Genomic DNA, 12,423 nt, shown 5'->3' with positions numbered 1-12,423 from the left:
ATTTTTCCCAGAAGCAATCCAGGGGCTTCAACGATACTGTGGTTCGTAAAGCCCTTAACAATACACCAATCTCGTTCCCCAGTAGAGATCCTTCAAACTGGAGCTCTGTTCCTCATTTGACATTGGACTTGTTAACAGAAAGTTTTTGTTTAGTATCATTACCTCGCGCCGATGTCTAAGCCACCATACCGGTGACCCTGAGTTGATGAACCTAATTTCAGTTTATTTATCATGAAAACACTCGCATTTGAGAGACCCTTTTCTTTTCTTTTTTCATTTCACTCGAAAATAAAAAAGAGAAAGGACTTAAATCGAGACAAGAAGGCGTAATTCTTTAGCTTCTAGCACAACATGTGCAGATGATACACCAAAGGGTAAGATGTTCACATGTTTTTACAGAGGCAAGCGAATCAAATGAATCGTCCATCCCATTTGTATTGCCTTATAGAATGAGAGAAACCAGCGAGTCTCTTCTTTCTACTCCTCTCTGCAAAAATACCTATTTCTCAAGGTCCCCACCTATGACAGCCTCGTCGGGGATGTACTTTCCCCAGAACCAATGCGCCTTCCACACTCTGTTCATCTCTTCGATCGGCACGTTCTTGGTCTCTGGCAGGAAGAAGAATATGAAGATGGTCATGATGATGACGAAGCCGCCGAAGAAGAAGAAGAGGCCGAACTTCATGTGGCAGAGCATGGCGAGGAACCCCTGAGCAATGATGAAGGTGAAGAACATGTTGACCGAGACATTGATCGACTGGCCGGCCGACCGGATCTCCAGTGGGCAGATCTCGCTCGGGACCAACCACCCCAGCGGTCCCCACGACCACGCAAATGCCGCTACATATATGCAGATCAACGCCAAGAGCAGATTGGCTTCGCCTTTTGTGAAGGATCCTTGGCCGGTGACTCCGAAGTTCACGCCAATCAGTGCTCCTACTGCAATCTGTAATATGGACATCCATTAGCAGGTGAATTCACTAACAGAAACGAACTTCGTTGTGATTGTGATTCACTATGCGATGAGATTACTCTCCGTCTTCACCATGCAATGTCGCTATGGCTGTTGCAAAACTATCCGAATTTGTCAATAAGGCGATTCTCTTCTTTGAACACCAGATGACGAATTTGGGTCTTTTCAAGTTATTAATCATACGTAGCACAGAAGGAACTAAGGGAAATGACTTGGAAGGTCGGGCATATGCTATAAGTACGACGCTAGTTTTTCTTAATCAAAATTCGTCATTTGATTTTCGCGTACGTTCTGGTAAAAACTTTAAACCCCCGATAATAGCTTTGCTCATGTCTTAGTTTTACCTGGCAAATTAGCATCTGGGTTCCTCCTTCAAGGAACAAGCCTCTCCTTCCAAACTTGTCGACCGAGAATATCGAAACCAACGTTGCAATGACGTTAACAACGCCGGTGATGGCTGAAGACATGAGGGAGGCATTGGCACCGAAACCCAAAGTCTTGAACAGAACGGGCGCGTAAAACATGATGACGTTGATGCCGGTGAGCTGCTGGAAGAACGGGATGAGGGAGCAGATCACGAGCTGAGGCCTGTACCTCGGCTGCAATATATTCCTCCAGGGATGCTCGACCTTATTCGCTGCCTCGCTGGCGAGGACCAGTTCATGGAACTCGTGGTCCACGTTCTCGGTCCCACGGATCTTCTGAAGCATTCTCTTGGCCTCCTCGTGGTGGCCTCTTTCGATGATGGAGTTAGGAGTGTCCGGCAGGAAGAAGGATCCAACGGACATCAGTATCGCGGGGACAGCGGCTAGAGCCAGAGAGACTCTCCAGCCCCATCCACCTGTGATCTGTGCAGTCCCGTAGTTGACGAAATTGGCCACCAGAATGCCGATTGTGATGGCCATTTGGAAACCGATGTTGAGCGCTCCTCTGACGTTCGCTGGCGCCATTTCGGACAGATAGACCGGAACGGACTGCGATGGTAATCAAAAAGTAAAACTTTAATTGACAGCTTAAAACAATGCATGAGAATGAGCAGCATTAGCAGCCGAGTTTTCTCCACCTGATTAGCAAATCCAACCCCAACACCGAGCAATAAACGGCCAATTATCAGCAGTTCGACGTTCATCGCAATGCCATTCAAGATAGCGCCGATGAGAAAGGCCATGCCTCCTGTGAACATGGAGATCTTTCGGCCGTAGGCCCTGGTGACCCATGACGCGACAAAGGAAGCCGCAAGTGCGCAATGTAGAGGGACGAGGTGAACAGGGTCAGGATCTCGTCTGCATACTTGCAGTACTGGCTATCGTGGATCGACCCCTCTTTCGTTTTATGGTACACTGATGGGAAGAACTTGAGCAAGAAATCGTCCATTGAAGTAACCCCACCTGCAAAAACATGTAAAATGGTTCATCTACATTCATTGCAAAAGCAAGATGCATCTCACTGTGGCATGAGCATCTGCTTGCGACATTTCATAACCGGAAAACTTGTTTCATAATTTAGAAAGTCGACTATCTCAAAGCTTAATCCGTCAGGAAACAAGTGACCAACCTGAGATACCGAGGTCATAACCGAACAGGAGACCGCCCATGGCCGCAACAACACAGGTGATGACCACGAAAACCGTGACGCCACCTTCATAGTTCCCAGCCGGCCCTTGAGCTGCAAAGCTTCCTCCCCCCGCCATCTCTTGCGGCCTTAATGAAGTAAGGAACCACGCTCCAGGTCTTCAACGGTGTGGTGCTCGAAGTCTCGATTTACACTGTTGAAAACCCCGGAAGGTGAAAGACCAAGAAAAGTTCGATTGCCTTACTTCTAATTACAGTCTGATCCAGCTTTATATAAAGATTTCGAGAAGCCCTTTTTTAGATCCTATCGTCAAGGCAGTTACATTGTCCTAACAATCACGTTGGAAAAACATAGGAACGACCAGTCGGTTGTCTGGAAGTGACATGTCTTCTTGACCCTAAACATCGTGGTGCGACAGCAAAGAGATAGAGGTCTTTCTTTATTTGGCAGAACACTTGCGTATCTCATTGCATTGCCAAATGATAGATGCTGGAAATTTGGTAAGTTCCACACTCTAATTTTGGTAAGTAGTTGGATAGTTGGCTTTATCTAATTCGTGTAAAATCAAGATTTTTCTTTCTTGTTGCTTCAATTTCGTGTCCGTATTCACTTCTTTTACAGCGTATTTGATCTGCTTAATGTCTATCACGAGATGATTAGACAATGACCGAGGAGCTCCTGCACTTTAGGCTTAGCTGGACAACGTGTCACGCGTTCAAATAGAGATTATGCACAAATCCTTATAATTATTTTATAAAAAATTATAAAAATGCTTAAATGCAAACATTTTTCTATTTTAAGCTTACGGTAAATATCCTCAAATCTTAGAGAGCGAGAGAGAAAATTTCACAACAGTTATATCTTTACTCAATAACTTGATGTGTTACAATTGAGGGACATTCATATCGAATAACGTGTATAGGTTAGAAGTAATATGATCTAACAAGAAAACTATACATGGTAGAAAATAACGAAAGACTAAATATTATCTCTAATATAATAATATTCTCTAAAGAGAAATTCTCCAATATTTATCTAACCAATATTCTTAGAATATCTAATAATATCTCTACCGTTCCATTTGTTTCTTCGAAAACAATGATCTGAATTTTTTTTTTAAATGATTGATTGTGTCACTTGAAAATAATTAGTTAATGAAAAATATTTTCATTATCGACAACAATTTATATATAAACACTTTCTTAGATGATGAAAATATTCTTTCTTTCATTCTCTTTTGTAAGTAATAAAAGCAATCATTTTTAGATAAATATTTTTTAAATTATTTATTTTCCTCCAAAGGCCAAGTCTTTCAAGCGGATGTGGTTGTGGCCTTGCAATCACGAGTGGTGAGCAAACTCGCGAAGGAGGCCGTCGAGGTCACCCCGCTGCCTAGAGTTGACACAAGATCCCTAAAGAAGGTGCGAGACACACGCCCATGTACAAAGCCTCCATCCGCCCCAGACATTCTGCAGAATTTTAAAATCAGAAAAAAGCCACAAAAATTTCAAACTATGTGATACATTTATCCTAAACTTTTTTTTTGTGAAACTAAAAGTTTCAGACTTGTACTTGTATTATATATTTATCCTTCATCAAGGTTCCAGCAATGAATACCATTAAGAATCCACTTACATAAATGTTGGAAAACAAACGATGTTGACATGACGCCCACGTATCTTAAATGAGATTAAAAAAAAACGATGTCATTTTAGCTAAAAAAATAATCCAACGGAGTATAAATGTATCATATAAGTATAAGTTCGGAGTTTTTTTTATGGGTAAATATGTCACAACACAAGATATAGTTTGGGACTTTTTATGTCACGAAAAAGAGTTGAAGATAAATGTGTCATCACGAGTATAGTTTGAAGCTATTGATAAATATATTAAACACTTACCCGATAAGTCTGGCTCCATCTAACAGATATTCTTAAAACCTAAGGAAGTGGGAAGACGAGCAGGTCGTAGACGGCATCCGCAAGCACCTTCTTGTCGCTGCGAGGTTCATGGACATCCCTGAATTAGACTGCGGAGTTGCTAATAGCTGTCCTTATGCCGGAGGAAATAGATTTATATAGCCTCTTTTTTTTTTTTTAACATAAATATACTAAAAAGTGTCAAAAGTTTGTACAATTCTCATTTTACTGTTAAAACTTTTTGCTGACTCGCTTTAAATACTAAATTAGAGAAAACGATAGGAATTTGACAAAAAAAAAAAAAAAAAATGCATTCAATAAGAAATTCCAACAAAAAGTTTTATGTGATTTTTTATAATTAAAATTTTAATATGAGTAGGTTCTTTTTTATATATATAAAATAAAAAAAACAGTCCACTTGGTCATCCACCTGACTGGTTCGTCTAAAAACGGCATTGCACCACTCCCAGGCGAAAAACATAGTGCTCACCGTCTCCGTTGCTTGCTCGCCATTGAACGATGGCCCATCGTCGTCCCATGCACAGCCACCATCAATTACCATGCTGTCTCTGCCACTCTCCCTCGAAGGCATCACTCAACTGAGCACGAATAGAGACATGAGCGGCCACTGATAGCCCACACCGGTCGCCAATATCTCAGGCTAGCCATAGATCAAAGCCGCCTGCTGTTCACCACCTCCTTGGCCGGCGAAGCCACGGTCAGTTCATCCCGTTTCTGCTCGTTTTCCAGCGAAGAAGACTTGAAGAGGTTGGGGTTCGCCTCAACCTCATTCACCGACATCAACTATCAGTGACGGCTTTCCTCACCGTTTTCAAGCCACCGAAGCCACTGCTGACCATCGCCATTTGTCATCCCGGAGCAACAGAGTAGCGGCTCTATTTTGCCTTGTTTCTTGGCCTAGAAGCTTGAAGTGCTTCCAGCTAGTTCGGTCCTCCTCTGCCAACTCCGAACGTTAGCCACCATACCACTAAGGACCCCCCTTACCAGTTGAACAATTGACGGTCACAAAAAACAGCCGTTAATTTCGGGGCAAATCGATTTTAGGTTGAATTGGTCGTTAGGGTTTTGAAGTGAGGGATTTCTTCAATTTGCAATTAGGGTATATATTTTGAGGGAAACGATATAGACGACATCGTTTAGGGGTTTTTATAATTGGATACTCCGGAGAGTTACCTTAGCCAGAAAAACTAATAAAATATGGCAATGTCGGATTTCCGATGATCCAAATCGAAGTTGGCATTTAAGCGATCATTTTTTTTTTTTAAATAACACTCGAGTGATTTGAAAAAAAAAAAAAAAATTGGCATTTCTAGTATCATTTTGTCATTTTCTTCTTGTTCTTCTTCTTTTCACTTTATCCCTTCCTCTGTTTGCAGTGGTCAGGCATTTTATTTACATTTTTCTTGTTTTTATATTGATTCGTGATTGTGCTTTAGAACTTGGGATCTAAAAGCTAATATTTGGAGATACTAAACCATCATGGTCGTGTCTTTCTAAATTTCTTGGGAGGTGGCGGCCTGAAGCTGTATTCCTTCAACCTTCTTGTGTGATCTTTGGCCGACTCATTAGATGCCACTGGCTGCACGCAGTGTCAAGTTCTGACTTCTACCATTCATGTAGAATCAGCTACCCCATATAAGCCCTCTGGCAGAACTTTTTCCGTTTCTTTTCGTAGAATTTAGCCTCCTCCTGCCCGCCAGTTTTCACATACTAGAATCCATCATGGACAAGTCGCTTCTGTTCTTTTCCTTAATAGAACCTGTTGGGAATGGTGTTCCATTTTCTAGAATTTCCTACAGTTACTATACTACGATCTAGAATTCCCTTGATGAAGTTTTGGATAGTTAAAGATTATGTCTAGAAAATGTCCAGCATGTAAGAAGCAAATAATCTCTGAACAGCATTTAAGAGAAGTCCATAATCCTCTAAAGCAATTGTACTTAGTCGGTGGAAATGCCTATATAAAGGCCATAGCTCAGTCATGTAAAAGGGTGAGTAGGGGACTTGATACTCCTCCTACAACTATATTTGTAAAACCAGCTTGTTCAACTAATGAAATTATTCTACTTTGTCCATTATCCATCCTCTACAAACTATACTACACAAGTATACACTTGCACACATCACTAATAAAAAATTATCATTGAGAACAAAAGTCATGCTTCCCCGCATACATTCAAATTACAGTACCAAATTGGCAATCTCCATCGAGTGGAAACCTTGCCAATTTTTTGCTGGCAAGGTGAGAAAAGAAAAGAGAGAAAAGCTGCTGATAAACGAAGGGTGAGTTGATATTACGTAAGGTCTTAGATGTTATATTTCCATATTTTCCCTCAGAAAGTTCGGTTAGCATCACCAAGAGACTTCTGCTTTCTGTTGGTGTACTGTTTTGTCACAATTATTTATACAATGGTGGAATAAAAGATTATGATACATGACATGTATCCTCACGCAATCAGTCAGGTTAGGATTCTTTTGATGGCGAGATGATCTTCAAGGGTCCCCGTGATTTATTTGTTTATTTTTTTTTTTTTGTAAGCTGGACTCTTCTCAATTCATGTCGTTGGTTCAGATTAATTACAACAGCTGCACATGATGAAATATTAATTCCCGGGATTTATTATGTCATCCGCTTGTTCGCAAGGAGCCTTTTCAGCTTGGCCTTTGAGCATCTTGGGGATCTATAGAAAATCATCAACTTGAGTTTGTTTGGAAGTCATGCTCAGCGTATCGATTACTGTCGACTTCTAAGGAAAGGAGGGGCTTTATCTGCAAGATAGTGCTACAACTACAAGTAATTTTAGAAGAAATAACGATATACCTCCCATCATGATGTGTCGGCAGATAAAAAAGCATGCTAAACAGTTACGCTGGCTGGTTGTCATAGTGTAACATTTCTTCTATCAACTGTAGCATTGCAGTATGTTTCCCGTGATTGTCTTGAGAATCTTTTGCTTAAAAATGAGGCTTTACCTATGATATTTCTACAAGAACGTGCATTTCCAAATCTTTAAGGCACTCTTCTTAATTATTTTGAAGGAATACAAAGAAAGATTGTATGGATTGCCAGTGCCGATTCGCTTCAAATGGGAAAGAAGGTGAAGCTAAAGGAGTATCTAGATTCTTTGCTTGATTTAATATTATTTGCATAACATGTAGATTTTGTCATATGACAAGCCGGCTGCCTTATCTTTGTGCATCTTTACTCGAGCAAGTTTCTTCCTTCTACCAGTCAATCCTTGAAATGGAGTTTAATATAAATCTGCAGTCTCTTGCATTCACTTTGTGCTGTTTGCAAGCCAAGATTATCACGTCATGATTTTTTTTAAGTCAATGTGGCTGCTGATCAAGAACTGCAGGCTTTGTTTTGCCAATTCTTTTGCATTCTGCAGGAGAAAGAACTCTTTGCTAGTTTCTTGTGACATGATAAAAAATTTGAAATAAATATGTCGTTGAAATGTAAATAGTCACTATTCCAGCATTCTTGTACTGCTGGCAATAGAGGAGTCAGGCTGGATACTGCATTCGAGTTTTAGCCATTGATATGTCTGCAGATATGTAAGACTCGAGAGTAGGCATATGGCTGTCTCTCATGCGACGGTGTCCTACCTAGTTGATTAAGAAGTCAATTAATTGCCAAGGGCAGTTCTGCTAACATTTATGATATTCTTTAACATCTCTAATCTACAGTTTCGCCGCTTCCTTGAAGCCAAGTGGAATTTAGCACCAATTTTTACTTTTTCTAGCTAAGATCATGCTGTCTTAGTAATCAATTTGAGAGAAAAAATTACAGTTGGTATAAGTGTCACGGGAAGATCCTATCAGGGCTTCTTTTCTGATATTTTACTGGCATATCTTCTTGTTATTTTGGAGTTTTTATGGGAATGGCATCTGTAAGTGTGTATAAATTCTAATGAAGGAGCTACTTTAATTTAGAGATGTATATACAATTGTAAACACATCTAACAATCTGATGAAGTCCATTAGAAGATATTCTGAAGGTACATCTCTATTCCCCTAACATGAATTATGCGTTTAATCTACTCACAAAGATTATTGCTTTAAATAATTATTCAGAAGAAGCCTAAGCTATAGAACTCTGGTTGTATCTCATGATTGCAAAAACCGGTTTACTTTCTCCTGCAACTCATCTTGAGCCCCTGATTAGTTCCTGTCATTACTATTTCCTGTTGGGTTGATGCAATCAATTAGTAGTTCAGGGTCCATCAACCACCGTGATTCGTGAAACTGTATACGGCACACCATTGTCTTCTCCAGTCGAGATGATCCAAACTCTACCTCAGTTCATCGTTTGACATTGGACTTGTTCAGTGCAAGTTTTCGTTTAGTATCATTTCTTCGTGCCTCACGCCAATACCTAAACCACCATTATGGTGACCGAGTTAATGAACCTAATATTTACGTACTTGGTATTGTATGTTCTCTAAATCAACTGACTGCATCAATTTTACTGGAAAATTAAAACGAGAAAGGACTTAAATCGAGACAAGTAAAGGCAGCTCTTTTGCTTTCAGCATAATATGTAAAGATGATTTACCAAAGAATAAGCTGTAAACATGTTTTTGCAAACGAAGAGAATCAATTAAATCGTCCCTTCAATTGTGATGCTTTCTTGAAAGACAGAAACCAGTAAGTCTCTCATTCCTACCTCTATCAGCAAAAATGTCTAATTCTCAGGGTCCCCACCTATGACGGCCTCATCGGGGATGTACTTTCCCCAGAACCAATGCGCCTTCCACACTCTGTTCATATCTTCGATCGGCACGTTCTTGGTCTCGGGCAAGAAGAAGAAAATGAAGATGGTCATGATGATGACGAAGCCGGCGAAGAAGAAGAAGAGGCCGAACTTCATGTGGCAGAGCATAGCGAGGAACGCCTGAGCAATGATGAAGGTGAAGAACATGTTGACCGAGACGTTGATCGACTGGCCAGCCGACCGGATCTCCAATGGGCAGATCTCGCTCGGGACCAACCACCCCAGTGGACCCCACGACCACGCGAACGCCGCCACGTATAAGCAGATCAACGCTAAGAGCAGATCGGCTTCACCTCTGGAGAAGGATCCTTCGCCAGTGACTCCGAAGTTCATCCCGATCAGTACTCCTACTGCAATCTGTAATGTGGACGACCTTTAGCAGGTGCATTCACTAACAGAAACGATGTTTGTTGTGATTGTGATTCGCTATGGGATGAGATTACTCTCCATCTTTCACTATGCAATGTTGCCATGGCCATCGCAAAAATGTCCAAATTTGTCGATAAGGTGATTCTCTTCTTTGAACTCCAGATGAAGAATATGGATCTTTTCGAGTTATTAACTATATGTAGCACAGAAGGAATTAAGGGAAATGACTTGGGAAGTCGGTCAACTGCTGTAAGTAAAATGTTAGTTTTTCTTAATCAAAATTTCTCAATTGATTTTCGCGTACGTTCTGGTAAAAACTTAAAACCCCCAATATTAGCGTGCACATGTTTTAGTTTTACCTGGCAAATTATCATCTGGGTTCCTCCTTCAAGGAACAAGCCTCTCCTTCCAAACTTGTCGACCGAGAATACCGAAACCAACGTTGCGATGACGTTAACAACGCCAGTGATGGCCGCAGACATGAGGGAGGCGTTGGCACCGAAACCCAAGGTCTTGAACAGAACCGGTGCGTAAAACACGATGACGTTGATGCCAGTGAGCTGCTGGAAGAACGGGATGAGGGTGCAGATCACGAGCTGAGGCCTGTACCTCGGCTGCAATATATTCCTCCAGGGATGCTCGACCTTCTTCGCAGTCTCGCTGGCGAGGACCAGGTCGTGGAACTCGTAGTCCACATGCTCGGTCCCGCGGATCCTCTGAAGCATTCTCTTGGCCTCCTCGCGGTGGCCTCTTTCGATGATGGAGTTAGGAGTGTCCGGCAGGAAGAAGGATCCAACAGTCATCAGTATTGCAGGGACGGCGGCTAGAGCCAGAGAGACTCTCCAGCCCCATCCAGCCTTGATCTGTGCAGTCCCGTAGTTGACGAAATTGGCCACCAGAATGCCGATTGTGATGGCCATTTGGAAGCCGATGTTGAGCGCTCCTCTGACGTTCGCTGGCGCCATTTCGGACAGATAGACCGGAACGGACTGCGATGGTAATCAAAAAGCAAAACTTCAATTGACAGCCTAAAACAATGCATGAGAATGAGCAGCGTAGCAGCCGAGTTTTATCTACCTGATTAGCAAATCCAACCCCAACACCAAGCAATAAACGGCCAATTATCAGCAGTTCAACGTTCATCGCAATGCCATTGAGGATTGCGCCGATGAGAAAGGCCACGCCTCCTGTGAACATGGAGATCTTTCGGCCGTAGGCCCTGGTGACCCATGATGCGACAAAGGAAGCCACAAGTGCCGCAAGGTAGAGGGACGAGGTGAACAGGGTCAGGATCTCGTCTGCATACTTGCAGTACTGGCTATCGTGGATCGACCCCTCTTTCGTTTTATGGTACACTGATGGGAAGAACTTGAGCAAGAAATCGTCCATTGAAGTAACCCCACCTGCAAAAACATGTAAAATGGTTCATCTAAATTCATTGCAAAAGCAAGATGCATCTCACCGTGGCATGAGCATCCGCTTGCGACATTTCATAGCTGGAAAACTTGTTCGTTCGGCGATTCATAATTTGGAAAGTCGACTATCTCAAAAGCTTAATCCATCAGGAAACAAGTGACCAACCTGAGATACCAAGGTCATAACCAAACAGGAGACCGCCCATGGCCGCAACGAGACAGGTGATGACCACGAAAACTGTGATGCCACCTTCATAGTTCCCAGCCGGTCCTTGAGCTGCAAAACTTCCTCCTGCCATCTCTCACGGCCTTAATGCAGTACGGAACCACGCTCCAGCTCTTCCACGGCACGGTGCTCAAGTCTCGCTTTTACAGCTCTGAAAACCCAGAAAGTGAAAGACCTGAAACGTTCGATTGCCTTCCATTTTACTACGGTCCGATTGAGCTTTATATAAAGATTTGGAGAAGCCCTTCTTTCGATCCTATCGTGAAGGCAGTTGTATGTCCTGGCAACCATGTTGCAAACGTAGGAACGACAGGGCGTATGTTGCCTGGAAGTGACGTGTCTTCTTGACCCAGAACGTCATCGTCCGAGAGCAAAGGGATATAGGTTGTCCACGCTGGCAGGGCGTCGGTGTTCTCCTTTATTTGGCAGAACACTTTTATCCTCTCATTGCATTGACAAAGCATATGAACTGGACATCTCGATAAGTTCCTCACTCTAAATTGGTAGATGATTGGCATTATCTCTTCGCGTAAAATCCTGATTCTTCTTTGTTGTTTCAATTTGGCGTCTTTATCCACTTCTTTTGGAAAGTTTCTTATCTGTTTAACGTTAATTACAGATGATTAGACAACCAAGGAGCTCTCGCACTTTAGGCTTAGGATCCGTTCAGATAGAGATTATGCATAAATTCATTAAAAAAAAAATTATCCAGAATGGTTAATTTTGACATATTTTCAGGATAATTGCATCCCCTAATTTCCCCAAGATTATTTACAAGATCTCAATCCGACTTCAATTGGAAAAACCCCTACGCTAGCATTTTTCTTTTTACGATGTATATTATAGGATCTTCGAGAGAAAGAGAGAGCAAAGAGAGAGAGAGATAATTCTTAAAAGTTATGTCTTTATTCAATAACTTGATGTGCTACAGTTTTAAGCGATATTCAGAACTAATGACTAGGGAGTGACTAATCTAATGATAAAACCATCCATAGTAGAATATAGCGAGCTATTAAATAATATTCCTAATATATAATAATATCTCTAATCTAATAATATTTTTTAATGGGAAACTCTAATATCCATAAATATACCGAACGCTTACCTAATAAATTCAAACTCCATTCAACTGATATATTCTTAAATCCTAA

The 12,423-nt window shown here is 41.6% G+C and overlaps 2 protein-coding genes across 2 annotated transcripts; both read right to left on the bottom strand.

The window, feature by feature from the left end:
* Window positions 1–306: 306 nt before the first annotated feature.
* Window positions 307–2,663, bottom strand: LOC104421616 (sugar transport protein 10). Its single transcript, XM_010033625.3, is given in 5 exon segments — window positions 307–946; window positions 1,318–1,947; window positions 2,037–2,218; window positions 2,221–2,361; window positions 2,528–2,663. Coding segments are annotated over 5 exon segments (1,536 nt in total). The 3' UTR covers window positions 307–499.
* Window positions 2,664–9,038: 6,375 nt separating this feature from the next.
* LOC104421615 (sugar transport protein 10) lies at window positions 9,039–11,478 on the bottom strand. Its single transcript, XM_010033623.3, has 4 exons — window positions 11,213–11,478; window positions 10,709–11,034; window positions 9,991–10,620; window positions 9,039–9,619 (listed from the first exon to the last, which is right to left on the bottom strand). Exons 1-4 carry the CDS (start codon window positions 11,343–11,345, stop codon window positions 9,173–9,175), a joined length of 1,536 nt encoding a protein of 511 aa, XP_010031925.2. The 5' UTR covers window positions 11,346–11,478; the 3' UTR covers window positions 9,039–9,172.
* Between the last annotated feature and the right edge of the window lie 945 nt (window positions 11,479–12,423).

Source organism: Eucalyptus grandis, chromosome 10, assembly GCF_016545825.1.
Source record: "Eucalyptus grandis isolate ANBG69807.140 chromosome 10, ASM1654582v1, whole genome shotgun sequence".
In the NCBI taxonomy this organism is placed as follows: Eukaryota; Viridiplantae; Streptophyta; class Magnoliopsida; order Myrtales; family Myrtaceae; genus Eucalyptus; species Eucalyptus grandis.
Note: the sequence above shows the minus strand (reverse complement) of the source record. Positions and strands in the feature narration are given on the sequence as shown.